General features: G+C 38.4%; 1 protein-coding gene across 2 annotated transcripts in view; it reads left to right on the top strand.

Annotated features, from left to right (window-relative positions):
• Positions 1 to 15,412, top strand: part of FCRL2 (Fc receptor like 2) — a 30,235-nt gene extending 14,823 nt beyond the window's left edge. For both annotated transcript variants that reach the window (XM_023214131.3, XM_023214132.3), the window contains 5 exons: positions 12,209 to 12,236; positions 12,928 to 13,013; positions 13,264 to 13,329; positions 14,992 to 15,020; positions 15,117 to 15,412. In XM_023214131.3, the coding sequence (XP_023069899.1) occupies positions 12,209 to 12,236; positions 12,928 to 13,013; positions 13,264 to 13,329; positions 14,992 to 15,020; positions 15,117 to 15,155 (248 nt within the window). In that variant the 3' untranslated portion in view covers positions 15,156 to 15,412. The remainder of the gene's footprint in view (positions 1 to 12,208; positions 12,237 to 12,927; positions 13,014 to 13,263; positions 13,330 to 14,991; positions 15,021 to 15,116) is intronic.
• The last annotated feature ends 324 nt before the right edge of the window (positions 15,413 to 15,736 follow it).

Raw genomic sequence — 15,736 nt, 5'->3', positions numbered from 1 at the left:
AAAAAAAAAAAAAAAAAAAAAAAAAAAAAAAAAAAAAAATTTCATAAGTCAAAAAAAATTACCAATGACCCAATTATTGTGTCAACCACATATGGCAGGTTTACATATATTATCTGTAATTATCAAAAGTTATTTTTAAGTGTATCCTTTTAGGGAGACAAGGTCTTGCTCTGTTGCTGAGGCTGGAGTGCAGTGGCATGATCTTGGCTCACACAGTCTCGATCTCCCAGGCTCAAACCACCCTCCCACATCAGTCTCCTGAGTAGCTGAAACTACAGGCCCATGTCACCATGCCCACCTAATTTTTTTGTAAAGATGAGGATTTACCATGTAGCCCAGGCTGGTCTCGAATTCCTGAGCTCACGCTATCTGCCTGGCTCAGCCTCCCAAAGTGATGGGATTATAGGTGTGAGCCACCGCTCCTAGCCTAAGTATCTTATTTTCTATGTCTAACCATCTTGGGGAATTTAAGTGAGTTTATTTTTGTGGTCACTCAGCCAGTAGAGGGCAGACCAGAACCTATATCTACTAAGCCTCAAACCTAACTTTGTTGCACCTCCTGGCTTTACCTATTCTCTTCGCATAAGTTTAACCTATGTCAGTAAGGTGTTATTTATTTTAACCTATCAGATACAGGACAAACATGGGGCACATCAGAATCTCAATGATAGCTTTGAAGCTCTTGTAAAATGCTTTCTTATGCTTATCTATTACAACAGGTGAAATAAATTTTGGAAACTCATTAATTTTCTTCCACATAGTAAACATTTAAGCCAGTATTTTATTTTATTTTTACTTCCAACATTTATTTTAGGTTCAAGAGGTACATGTGCAGGTTTGTTACATGGGTAAATTGGTTGTCTTGCAGGTTTGATGTACAGATAATTTTGTCACCCAGGTAATCAGCATGATACCAAATAGGCAGCCCTTCCTTCCCTCCCTCCCTTCCTTCCTTCCTTCCTTCCTTCCTTCCTTCCTTCCTTCCTTCCTTCCTTCCTTCCTTCCTTCCTTCTTTCCCTCCCTTCTTCCCTCCCTCTCTCTCTCTGTTTCTTTCTTTCTTTTATTGTTTTATTAGCGAAGTCTCACTCTGTCTCCCAGGTTGGAGTGCAGTGAACAATCTTGGCTCACTGCCACCTTCACCTCCCAGGTTCAAGCGATTTTCCTGCCTCAGCTTCCTGGGTAGCTGAGATTACAGGCACCTGCCGTGATGCCCAGCTAATTTTTGTATTTTTTTTTTTTTTAGAAGAAATGGCATTTTACCATGTTGACCAGGCTAGTCTTGAACTCCTGGCCTCAAGTAATCCACCCACCTCAGCCTCACAAAGTGCTGGCATTACAGGAGTGAGTGAGCCATCATACCTGGCCCCAATAGGTGGCTTTTCAATTCTCACTCTCTTCCCTCCCTCCACCCTCAAATAGGTCCCAGTGTCTGTTGTACTATTCTTTGTGTTCATATTTACTCAACGTTTAGCTCTCACATATCAGTGAGAACATGTGATATTTGGTTTTCTATTCCTGTGTTAATTCACTTAGGATAATGGTCTCCAGTTCCACCTATGTTGCTGCAAAGGACATAATCTCATTTTTTATAGCTGCATAGTATTCCATAGTGTATATGTAACACATTTTCTTTATCTGGTATACTATTGATGGGCATCTAGGTTGATTCCACGTCTTTACTATTGTGAATAGTGCTACAATGGACATATGCATGCATGTGTCTTTACAGTAGAATGATTTATATTCCTTTGGGAATATACCCAGTAATGAAATTGCTTGGCCAAATGGTAGTTCTATTTTAAGTTCTTTGAGAAATATCCAGACTGTTTTCCACAGTGGCTGAACTAATTTACATTGCCATCAACAATGTGTTAAGTGTTCCCTTTTCTCTGCAACCTCACCAGCATCTCATTTTTTGACTTTTTAATAGCCATTCGGACTGGTGTGAGATGGTATCTCATTGGGGTTTTGATTTACATTTCCCTAATGATTATATTGAACATTTTTTCATATGATTTTTGGCTGCATATATGTCTTTTTTGGAGAAGTGTCTGTTCATGTCCTTTGCCCATTTTTAAACAGGGTTGTTTGGTTTTTGCTTATTGATTTGTTTGAGTTCCTAGTAGATTCTAGATATTAAATCTTTGTTTGGATGCACAGTTTGCAAATATTTTCTTCCATTCTACAGATTGTTTATTTACTCTGTTAGTTTCTTTTGTTGTGAAGAAGCTCTTTAGTCTAATTAGGTCCTATTTGTCAATTTTTTGTTTTTATTGCAATTGTTTTTGGAGTCTTCATCATGAAGTCTTATCTTTGGCCAATGTCCAGAACGGTATTTTCTAGGTTTTCTTCTAGAGTCTTGTATTAGTCTGTTCTCACAATGCTATAAAGAAATACCCAAGACTAGGTAATTTACAAAGGAAGGAGGTCTAATTGACTCACAGTTCCGCACGACTGGGAAGGCCTCAGGAAACTTACAATCATGACAGAAGGGGAAGCAAACATATCCTTCTTCACAGGGTGGCAGGAGAGAAAAGTGCCAAGCAAAGGGGGAAAAGCCCTTTTTAAAACCATCAGATCTTATGAGAACTAACTCACTATCACGAGAACAGCATGAGGGTAACCAGCTCCATGATTCAATTACCTCCCACTGGGTCCCTCCCACAACACGTTGGGATTGTGAGAACTACAATTCAAGATGAGATTTGGGTGGGGACACAGCCAAACCATATCAAATCTTTATTGTTTTAGGTTTTACATTTAAGAATTTGATTCATCTTGAATTGATTTTTGTATACAGTAAAAGGTAGTGGTCCAGTTTCAATATTCTTCATATGGTTAACCAGTTATCCCATCAGCATTTATTAAATAGAGAGTCGTTTCCCCTTTGCTTGTGTTTATCAGCTTTGTAGAAGATCAGATGGTTGTAGTTGTATGGCTTTATTTCTGTGTTCTCTAGTATGTTCCATTGATCTGTGTATCTGTTTTTGTAGCAGTACCATGCTATTTTGGTTACTGTAGGCTTGTGACATAGTTTGAAGTTGTATAGTGTTATCCCTCTAGCTTTTTTCTTTTTTTTTTTTCTTTCTTTTTTTTTTTTTTTTTTTTGCTTGGGACTGCTTTGGCTTTTGAGGCTCTTTTTTGGTTCCAAATGAATTTTAGAATTTTTTTTTTCTAATTTTATAAACAATGTCATTGGTAGTTTGCTAGGAATAGCCTTGAATCTGTAAATAGTTTTGAAGAGTGACCATCTTAACAACACTGATTCTTCCTATCCATGAGCATGGAATGTTTTTTCATTTGTTTGTGTCATCTCTGATTTCTTTCAGCAGTGTTTTGTAATTCTTGCTGTGGAGTTCTTTCACCTTGTTTATTAGTTGTATTCCTAGGTATTTTTTTCTCTTTTGTGCAAGCCACTATTCTCAAGTTCAATGGAAGTTTTATTTTTTAAACAGATGATTTAAGTAAGTGTGATATTACACTTCTGCACCCCTCTCTGCTACTTTATTCCCAAAATATCTTTCCCAGTTCTTTATTCTTTTATAGAGCTTCCTGCCTCATCACCGCTCTTTCAGGGGTGATATAGCCACCCTCTATGTGAGTAACCAACTCTGCTCTGTTTCCTCGCCCACAAAATGAGAAAGTTACCTCAGATCTATGCCATGATACACCAAGACCATCTTCAACTGTTTTATACTTACAAAAGAGAATAGTTGTTCTTTCCTGTGAAGACAGTGTAGGGTGTCTGTTTTGGTCTTCTTGGGATAGCACAACAAAATACCACAGATTGGGTGGCTTAAAGAACAAAAATTAATTTTCTTACAATTCTAAACGCTGAGAAGTTTAAGATTAAGATGCCAGCAAGATAAGTTTCATTCTGAAGCCTCTTCTCTTAGCTGTGGGCAGCTACCATCTTGCTATGTGCTCACATGAATTCTTTTTGCGTACATGCAAAGAGAAAGAGCGAATTCTCTGTTGTCCCTTCTTTTTTTAAACTTATACTTTAAGTTCTGGGGTACATGTACAGAACGTGCAGGTTTGTTACATAGGTATACATGTGCCATGATGGTTTGCTGTATCCATCAACCCATCCCTTCTTATAAGAATACTAATCCTGTTGTATCAGGACTCCACCCTTATGACCTCACTTAAAATTAATTACTTCTATAAAGGTTCTACTTCCAACTGTAATCACATTTGGCATTAGTACTTCAATATATGGAATTTGGGCAGGACACAAACATTTAGTCTATAAATGTGCCCAAGCAAGGACAAGTACTAATATAAGCCTCCTAATTTGTCACTTTTGTTACTGTCTTATTGATCAAAAAGTAAGTCGTATGGTCATAACCATATGCAAGTGGTAGAGAAATAGTGTCTACCTCTTTGCTGACAAATGACAGAGTCACATTGCAAAACAATGCATACAAGAAGATAGGAACAAATTGAGAGCCTTTACTGTGTGGATCTACCACATGGTTTTTGACCTGCACTCCCACTCTTGTAACTTTAAAAAAAATTTAATTAATTTTTAATTGACCGATAAAAATTGTATGTATTTATGTACAGCATGATATTTTCAAATAAGTATACATTGTGGAATTGCTAGATTGAACTAATTAACATATATGTTACCTCACATACTATCTTCCTATTACTTTTTAGTTTACAAGCACATAACCACACACAATTATTGTTTACTAAATTTGCTTCCAAAATTAGGCTGCTTCAGAAGTTTTCAGTCTCAGTTCATGGCTTTGACCTTCAGATATCCAACCTTTTTTTTTTTTTTTTCCAGACAAAGTGTCACTCTGCTACTCAGGCCAGAGTGCAGTGGTATGATCATGGCTCACTGCAGCCTTGATGTCCCAAGCTCAGGTGATCCTCTTGGCTCAATTTCCCAAGTAGATGGGACCACACGAATGAACCACCATGCCTTGCCAATTTTTAAATTACTCCTGGAGATGACTTTATATATTGCTGAGGCTAGTCTTGAACTCCTGGGCTCAAGCGATCTTCTTGCCTTGGAGTCACCATGCTACACTCCATGCCTGGCCAGATATCCCAAACTGGCAATTTATTTCATGGTGAGTTTCACTTAAGACAATTTTTTCCTTCAAGTAGATGACTTAATTGGGACCACCTCAATTTATCAAAAGATGATTTAATAACTAAAGAAAGTCAGAGTATCCCTTTCCTTCCATGAAGGTCCTCGGACTCCTATATAAATTAGCCATACCCTAAATCATTAGCTTTTGAGCCTTGCACAGCATAGAAATATAAGGACAAGGCAGTGGCTCTTGCCTAATGAAAGTAATGCTTTCTTTCATTGGCTAATCTCTTATCATGAGGACCATGATACCTCTATGTCAACCTAAAATAAACTATCAATATAATCCCTTTCAGAGTGGCCCGATATAGTTTATTTCTCCTTTAAAATAAATAACTGAATAAATATGTTACAAATACATCTGGCAAAACATTCAAACAATATCAAAGAATATGACAGTAAAAAGTAATCCTTTCTCTCACACCTATTCCTGGACCTCTTGGTTCCCTTCCTCAGAGGCTCCCACTATTAGCAATATCTCATTTATTTTTCCAGAGATGTTTTAGACTTACATGATGTCTTTGTGTACATACATATTCTTTATTTTCACACAAATAATAACATACTATATGCTACACTTCACTTTTCTATGAATATTATTTGAGAATTGTTTGATATAAATATATATAGAAATGTAATATCTTTTTAATGGTTGCAAAGCATTCTATTCATGGATTTGCAATAGTTATCTTAATGTTAATAATTCATTATTGATGGAGATTTAGATGATCTCAAGTTGTTTTCCATGACACACAATGCTACAATAATTTTTCTTTTAGATGTCATTTCTTGCATGTACAGTATGCTTGTAGAATTAATTCCTATAAATAAAATTCCTAGATTCAAATCAGATACCTTTCTAATTTGGTAGATATTGTCCAGGGTTACTCATAGTTGTACTAAATTATACTCTCATAAGGACATGTCATAAACATGCTTGTTTATGACACACTAGCCACACAGTGTTGTTAAGTTTTGACTCTTTGCCTGTTTCGCAATTGAGAAACATTAATGCCCTGTAGTTTTTATTTATGTTTCTGTTTATTGCGAGCTCTTTGTTCACATAGTTTAATCATTTTACATTGGGTTTTTAATCTCATTCTTAGGGATTTGTAGATTATATTTTTATACTAAATGTATTAGCTCTTTGTCTGAGGTATGAATAGTGAAAAGGGTCTGCAGTGTGTACTTTGCATTGCCTTTCATATTGAAATTCTTACTATAAAAGTAATTATTTTTATGTGGTCTAATTTATCAATATCTTCTTTTATGGGTTCTGGGTTTGGTAACCTATTTTGGAAGGTCTTCCCCATTCTTAGTTGATAAAAATAAAATGTTCCCTGGTTTTTTTTTTTTTTCTTTTCTTTTCTTTTTTTTTTTTTTTTTTTTTTTTTTTGAGACAGGGTCTCGCTTTGTCACACAGGCTAGAGTGCAATGGTGCAGTCTTGGATCACTGAAACCTCAACCTGCTGGACTCAAGTGATACTCCCACTTCAGCCTCCTGAGTAGCTAGGGCCACAGGCATGCACCACCGTGACTGGCTAATTTTTATATTTTTTGTAGAGATGGGATTTCTCCATGTTGCCCAGGCTGGTCTTGAACTCTTGAGCTCAAGTGATCTACCAGTCTTGGTCTCTCTAAGTACTGGGATTACAGGTGTGAGCTACTGTGCCAGACCCATATTTTCTTCTAGAATTATGTCATTTTATATTTATGCTTAAATTTTTGATCCGTCTGTTACTGGAAAGGGGTCTGGATCCAGACCCCAAGAGAGGGTTCTTGAATCTCAAGTAAGAAAGAATTCAGGGTGAGTCCATACAGTACAGTGAAAGCAAGTTTATTAAGAAAGTAAAGGAATAAAAGAATGACTATTCTATAGGCAGAATAGCCCCAAGGGTTGCTGATTGCCCATTTTTATGGTTATTTCTTGATGATATGCTAAACAAGGGGTGGATTATTCATGCCTCCCCTTGTTAGACCATATTGGATAACTTCCTGATATTGCCATGGCATTTGTAAACCATCATGCCACTGGCGGGAGTGTAGCAGTGAAGGCAACTAGAGGTCACTCTTATTTCTATCTTGGTTTTGGTGAGCTTCTGCTGGCTTCTTTACTGCAACCACTTTGATCAGCAAGGTCCTTATGACCTGTATCTTGTGCCAACCTACTATTTCATCCTGTGACTTAGAATGCCTAACTGTCTGGGAATGGGGCCCAGTAGGTTTCAGCCTCATTTTACCCAACTCCTATTCAAGATGGAGTTGCTCTGGTTCAAATATCTGTGACACATCCAGAAATCTTTTTGAATAAGTACTGAACTAGAATCTAATCTTTTTTTTCAAATGGCTGTTTCATTATTTCTGTGCAATTTGTCTTTTTTAAGTAAAGTGATGCCTTTATAATATCCTATGGTATTGTGATATAAGAAGAAATTATTTAATATATTTGGTCTTTGTCCCTAGTTTCTGACCGCTGAGCTCCTAAAACTCTAAGAATTTCTTGAGTATTGAGTGTCTTTGGTATGCTAATGAGATGACCCTCAACAGAGGGGCTCCTGGATAGCTTCAATATGAGAGCTGGTTTTCAGAAACACCAACCTTGTGATTAGAGGCTTGGAACTTCGAGCCCCACCCCTGGACCTCTGAGGACAGGAGAGGGACTGAAGATTCATCTAACCACCAATTGCCAATGATTTAATCAATCATACCTGTGTAATTGGACAACTATAAAAATCCTAAACAATGGGATTTGGGGAACTTGCCAGTTGGTGAATACATCAGTGTACTGGGAGGGTAGAGCACCCCATTCCCTTGGGAACAGAAACTCCAGTACACTTCCAGACATTGTCTTACCTAATGTTTTTCATTTGGTTGTATATTTGTATCTTTTATAATATCCTTTGTAATAAACCAGTAAGAGTAACTGAAGTGTTTCTTCGAGTTCTATATAGCAAATTATTGAAATTGAGGAAGGAGTCCTGGGAATCCCCAATTTATAGCCATTTGGTCAGAAGGATATGAGGCCCATGACATATTATTGGCATCTGGAGCGGGGGGCAGTTTTGCGGGACACTCCCCTTTACCTGTGGGGTCTGCACTAACTCTGAGTAGTGTCAGAACTGAGTTTAATTGTAATTAGTGTCCTAAGAGTTGGAAAATTGGCTGGTATGGGGAAGAAAAACCCCACACACACGGTGACAGAAGTGTTATGGATAAAAGCAGTTCAGCTATACTAAGTATCTGATAGTATTCAGATCTAACTTTGAAGCCCTATTCTGTTTGTGTGTATATCAGTATGTGCATACATGTGTTTGTGTATGTGACTTGTATGCCTTTGTTTTATAACATTACATTTTTTTCTTCCATCAAAGTTGTTCCCATCATGACTATGTTATTCTTACAGAACTTTTCTGGATGTTATTGCTTATTTATTTTTCCCCATAAACAATATAATCAGTGTCTCTCAATAAAGTATTTTTGTTAGGATTCTTTTAAATTTTGAGATTAAATTAGGAAGAATTGACAGCTTTGCAATGAGAAATTTTTCTATCCAAGGGTGTGTCTACTTTTGGTAAATTTTGAGTCATAGTATTTTAGAGTTTTACTTATATAGGTTTTCATCATTTCTTGCTAAGTTTACTCCTGAGATGTTGATTAATTTTTGGTATGATAACTGATTCATCGAACAAGGGTGCTCTTAGAGTGCAACCATAAAACTTAATTTTTTATCTTCCTTTTCTACCGCCCATTCATACTCACTCTTGGAGGATTATATTTTCCCTGACTCTGGTTGAAATTACAGGCAGGCCCATACTCTGTCCACTTACTCCTTGTATTAGTCGGTTTTCATGCTGCTAATAAAGACATACCTGAGACTGGGCAATTTACAAAAGAAAGAGGTTTAATTGGACTTATAGTTCCACGTGACTGTGGAAACCTCACAGTCATGGCAGAAAACCAGGAGGAGCAAGTCACATCTTATGTGGATGGCGGCAGGCAAAGAGATAAGCTTGTGCAGGGAAACTCCTCTTTTTAAAACCATCAAATCTTGTGAGTCTTACCGACTATCATGAGAACAGCACGGGAAAGACTTGCTCCCATGATTCAATTACCTCCCACTGGGTCCTTCCCACAGCATGTGGGAATTCCAGATGAGATTTAGGTGGGGACACAGCCACACCATATCACTCCTATATAATTTTAGGCAAGCGACAACAAAAACATAGTTTCTCCATAGAGTGCTTGTTCATTAATCAGCTTTCTGAATCTCAAAGTTAAAGCACACACCTCCCACCACTCAGCTCAGACCTTCTTCAGGCCAGCCTTCTGCAATACAGAAAGGGTTCTGGCCAGATGTTTCTCTCTTTCCTTGAGTTGCTTCTGTTTTTGAAGCCCCCATGGTTGGCATTGATTTCCTGGCTCCAAAAAAGCTGACTTTCCAGGTTTGCTGGCTTGAGAAAATCAGCTCCTATTTTGGGGCTGTGTCTCTGAATTCTCCAGAGCCCCCCAACTATTAACATTACCTGCCTGCATCTTGTGATGCAGGTGATTCATTTTTCTCCAGCTGAGCACTTAACATCTCTCTTCAGTTTTTAAGAATCTAAAGACTTCTTCCCCTTCCCCTCCACCCTTATTTTGGAACCCCATACCTCTTCAGGAAGTCCTCTTGGCCAGATTTTGAAATGGCTTCAAGCTATGCCTCTCTTCCACAGGGCTCAGATCCATCCACAAGAAACACTGGCACACCGTTGCACCCACTGTAAATATGCAGCTCCTGCCTCCGGCAGATGACCATATCTTCCCTGAAATAAATGTTCCTTTATCTGCTCTTCAAAAGAAGGTTTGCTCCTTAAGATTCCTCAGGCATGTGTCTACACAGGGCTCTCCTCCCCACACCAAGCTGGCCTTAATATTGCCCTCAAATTGACTATAGGCTCCTCATCTCCCTTTTCTTAGAGCATTTGCTTTAGAGAACTTGTAATTGTAAATTCTTTCTCTGCCTCATTGAGATATAAATCTTCTCTTAGACTCTTGCCAGTTTTACAACCCAGAAATGTCTATCTCTAAGACTTGGGAGCCATCCCTTTGAAATGTAATCATCTAGAAAGATAGTGCCTCCATATACACCATGGAATACTATGCAGCCATAAAAAAGGATGAGTTTGCGTCCTTTGTAGGGACATGGATGCAGCTGGAAACCATCATTCTTAGCAAACTATCACAAGAAGAGAAAACCAAACACCGCATGTTCTCACTCATAGGTGGGAACTGAACAATGAGATCACTTGGACTCGGGAAGGGGAACATCACACACTGGGGTCTATCATGGGGAGGGGGGAGGGGGGAGGGGGGAGGGATTGCACTGGGGAGTTATACCTGATATAAATGATGAATTGATGGGTGCTGACGAGTTGATGGGTGCAGCACACCAACATGGCACAGGTATACATATGTAACAAACCTGCACGTTATGCACATGTACCCTAGAACTTAAAGTATAATAAAAAAAATAAAATAAAATAAAAAAAAGAAAGATAGTGCCTCTATCTCCTGTATGGTAAAACTCTTAGAATTTATTATTTTATCTACCAATATTTCTTTCTAATTCTAAAATTCTGCTTTTATCTTTGTTGGTTATTGCCTTCTAGCTTTGTTAGTTTTATTCTTTTGAACAAATTGGATAGTCTTCCTTTTTTCTTATATATTTGTATATGTATTCAGTTGCTTAAGACTTGCTTCCTTTGAATTGATAAATTATAGACATATGTCAATTTTTTTCAAGTTTTGTTATGAATTAGCAGTTCCATTATGATCAAGGAATATTATGTGTACCATGTCGATTTTTGGAATATTTTGGAGGTTTTCTTTGTGAACCAATGTATCACCAGATTTTGTTATTATTCGAAAGTGCTTAGATAGTAGAACTATTTTTGAAGTCCATTTTAAAATAATTTCTTCAAGAAGGGAAGGAATTGTTGGAAACATATACATTTATTTAATACATGTTTGAATATGACCGACCCCCCGACTTATGCTTTAACGACGGTTTGGCTTGGTAGACAATTCTGAGGTCATGCCTTTCCTTGAAGACTAAACAAGCTAATTATAAAGAAGTTTTACCTTCTCCTTGGCAAACTAAATCAAAGTTAATTTTCTAGCATTATTTTCTGTAAAGCCTAACAAAGCTGAAATATTGACTGAGCTACTAGCAGTATTTTCCATGATTGGCAAACTGCATCTAAACTGGGAGGACTTTGACTAGGATTTCATAAGCCTGATGGGAAGCACAGCTGGGGTATCCCCAAGTGCAATGTAACTCTTGAAATTTAGCATGTCTCTTGTAGTGGTGACCTCTGGAAGCCACACACGTACACTCATGGGTGTTACAAGTGATACCAATTTCTACCAAGCATGAAGCTTTTGAGCCAGGGTGGCCCCTGTACACATCTATGTGGCATTGTTTCTGAGGTATTAACTGGAGGACTATAAAATCTCTCCTGGATCACTAAGAGGATTCTCTCTAAAGACACAACTGATACATCTATGCTAATATGCTGTGTTTCTTGTTTTACATCTCTCCACAAAGCAAAAGGTACAAGAGATGGCCTAGTTTGCCTTACAAATGTCAATATTCAGCCTAGCCCCAAGGTCACTCCTACAGACAAGGTGTTGCAAATATCAAACGTTTAAATATTAAGAATGGCTGCATAAAATCTAATACAGAAGAGCAATAAAATAAAATCAGTCATCAACGGTTAAAATATGTTATACATTATGATAGTTAAAACAACATTGTACTGGTATATGAATAGCCAAAGAGACAATAGAACAGAATATAAAATCAAGAAACAGTTACCAGTGCACACAGGGTTTGCCATTTTAAGTGGCATTTTAAATCAGTGGGAAAAAAAGAATGAATTATTTTACTGACAACTAGTTGTGTTGGAATATATAAGCAGCCATTTAGATGAAATACAGTTGGATTACTCTTCTATATCCTATGTCTTACCAGCTGATTATACATAGTTAAATCATGTCAAAATTTTAAGAGATAAAGCTTCCTTCTCTGAAATGAATTTTGTTTTATTTGCATTTCAGGAGAAAATTCTGCCACTAATGAACCTAGGTGAGAACTCTTCCTAGTAAAAATTTTAATTCTAAAGGTCTCCTTCATTCAGTTTTAAACACCCACTGTACTCTGCTTGTACGTTGAGATTGAGGCTATGTAATTAACATGATATCTTTCTATAATACTTACTCTTGTCTCTACTGCATTACATTTATGCCAGCAAGGCACTGTCTTAAGGTGGTCCACATGATCCTAGGTGTTATCTTGTATAGGATTACATACATTTAAATTAATACATAAATTAATATATTCAAGATTATTGAATATCTTTAATGTATAAGTAAGTTTTTGTTAGATATTTAGAGGAATGAACATACCCACAAAATGTGTATTTCCTCAAGGGACATACTGTGTTATAGGTATGTAGTATATGTCCAGAGTACAAGAAGGAGTGAGAGAGATAAAGTAATGAGAAAAAGGCAGGCAAAGTTTTATGAGAGTTTATAAGAAAAAAAATAGATTCTGGAGCAATATCATTGTCTTATTTATAACTTTTGAGAAAGCCAAAGATAAGGAACAGAACATTTTGGCCATATCCAAGTAGACAGTCTATACAAAGAGCCATAAAATCACCCAAGCAGAGAGCCATGACTGCAGGGCTTTTACCTGCTCTCTCCTCAGCCAGTCTCCCTTCTGTTCTCACTCACTACCCTGGGGACTATCATGCAGTTAATTCACTTTCTCACAGAGCTGATCGTAGGCTGAATCCTCAAGAGTTCACCTATTCAAGCCCAATCCCAAATATGGAGGAGCTGCAGCCAGTGTATGTCAATGGTGAGTGTCTCCACCGGGAGGGGCTCTGAGGCTGAGGCAGAAAAGAAAGAGGAGACAGGAGTAGAGACCATTAGGTGGTCTAGGCACCTCAACCCCTGAGGCCCAGCCATTCCCAATAAAAAAATGACTCTCTCAGAATCATGTTGGGGTTGGGAGGAAGGATATAATCATTAAGCCAGGGATGGGGAAGATGTGTGTGAAGTGAACCCTTGGCCACCAACATCTGTGAACTCTTGTCTTCTCCCTGCAGTGGGCTCTGTAGATGTGGATGTGGTTTATTCTCAGGTCTGGAGCATCCAGCAGCCAGAAAGCTCAGGTGAGAAACTGCAAAGTGGTTCTTGTCAGATGCATATTCACAGGAAAGTGATGCATTGTATGCAATAGAGGCTGTATTTATTTATTTATTTATTTATTTATTTATTTATTTATTTATCTATCTATTTTTTAGAAGGAGTCTTGCTCTGTTGCCCAGGCTGGAGAGCAGTGGTGCAATGTCAGCTCACTGCAGTCTCTTCCTGTGAGCTGAGACAGGAAACTCGCTTGATTTTCCTGTCTCAGACTCTTGAGTAACTGGGATGACAGGCATGTGCCACCATGCCCAGCTACAATTTTTGTATTTTTTAGTAGAGACGGGGTTTTACCATGTTGGCCAGGCTGGACTCAAACTCTTGACCTCAAGTGATCCACCTGCCTCAGCCTCCCAAAATGCTGGGATTACAGGTGTGAGCCACTGCACCCGGCCAGCAATAGAGGCTTTAATACATTGCTTGCCCTTGATAGGAAATCTGTTGATCCAGGAGGGAGCAAGAGACACCTGGAGGTAGGCTCTTGTGAAGAAACCAAACTTAAAAAAAAATAGGGAGATTGTCTAATAAGTCTTCATTTGAATGGGGTTAGATAGTCAGGGAGAATCTAAGATTCAAGGCAAAAGAAGGAAGTCAGGCAAGAGTAAGCAGGTCTAAAGTCCAAGAGGAATTCTCTCAGGTGAACGGGGTCATTAAAGTGTCTCCTTTGAAGGATCTGCAGTCTTCATATGGGATGGGAGGAATAACTGAATAAATCAACATGACCTAGGGAATTTTCACTTTGACATGTAGTTTTGCAGGAACTGCTGAGTTCTGCAGCAGTGCAGAGGAGTGTCCTTTAAGCTTCTGCTCCAGTGCCCTTAAAACTATAACCCTTATACCAACAACCCTAAAAGCTATCCTTTGTTCTGTGCTCTTGGTTGCCTCGGATGGAGCCAGTGGCTCTTGACAACTTGGCTGATTTCCTGGTCAGTAGTCATCTAGCTACTCTCCTCTGAGCCTCTGAAGCTGGGTCCTCTGCCTGCCTTGCTTAGATTTGTGCCACTTCAACTTCCTATAGGGAGTTGATTGCTCTATCATTCTTTTTCTCTGTCTGACCAGCTTAGCAGAATCAAAAAGTGCAGTCATTTTCCAAGCTTCTGGCTGTAAATCTTCAGGGGAAGGAAGGGGATGTCATCCCACTGTGCATACCTGGAAAAAGGGGGAAAGAAGCAGACATCACTAAGCAGCTCCTGCAACCAGACTCAAAATACTGTATGATTCAGAGTCTGTCTTCTGTTATCTATGATTCTACTCCAATTTCCTTCTATGTACTGAGGTGAACCACACATGGTTGGTTATCTCAGGAACATAAAGAAACAACAGGAAACAGCCCTGACAGAGTGCTGTAATAGAGAAGTCAAGAGGAAAAAAGTATAAAGACAATGACCTATGAGAAGTTGCATCAGAGAAGAGAAGCACTTCGTTAGTAAGTGCTGGTGGAGGGCTTGGAAGATGGATAGAGTCTTAGAAGGACTTCAGCATTAACAACTTTAAGAAAGGATTTTACAGAACAGGAGAAAATGGAATTCCACACACTAAGCATAGTAGTTATATGCCCTGGGGCATAAAGTCTGGGAGTGAGGCCTAAGTAAGAATGCAAGAGCTCAGAACTATTACTTTTTTCTTAACAGCAAACATCAGGACACTTCTGGAGAACAAGGTGAGCTAGACTCCTTGGAAGTTCTTCATCTTTCCGTCCTCCACCCTATTTATTTTCTTGATCACTTCTTTCCTTATTCCTGTGTGTCTCTCCCAGGACTCCCAAGTCATCTACTCTTCTGTGAAGAAATCATAACACTTGGAGGAATCAGAAGGGAAGATCAACTACAAGGATGGGGCATCATTAAGACTTGCCATAAAACCTTATGTAAATGCTCAAGGCTTATCACCTGCCACAGCCACAACATGCTTCAGGAACCACCTCCTGTCATCATTTTTGTTCTGATCATGTTCCTTCTCCAATATCTTCTTTTACTCATTAATATTCATTGAACTGTTACTACATTCAGACATTGTGCCAATAAATTATTTCTGCTACCTTCTCTTAAGCAATCAGTGTGTAAAGGGTTGAGGGAAGAATAAGCAAGAGATACAAGGTCTCACCTTCATCTACTGTGAGGTGATGAGAACAGGACTTGATAGTAGTGTATTAACTTACTTATGTGCTGTTGGATACAGTTTGCTAATATTTTGTTGAGAATTTTTGCAAATATGTTCATAGGGAATATTGGCCTGAAATTATCTTTTCCACTGTGTCTCTGCCGGAATATTTGTATCAGGCTGATGCTGGCTTCATAGAATGAGTTAGGAAGGAGCCCTTCCTTCTTGATTTTTTGGCATGGTTTCAGCAGGATTGGTACCAGTTATTCTTTGTAC

Source organism: Piliocolobus tephrosceles, chromosome 1 (assembly GCF_002776525.5).
Source record: "Piliocolobus tephrosceles isolate RC106 chromosome 1, ASM277652v3, whole genome shotgun sequence".
NCBI lineage: Eukaryota > Metazoa > Chordata > Mammalia > Primates > Cercopithecidae > Piliocolobus > Piliocolobus tephrosceles.
This window is presented reverse-complemented; position numbering and strand designations above follow the sequence as displayed.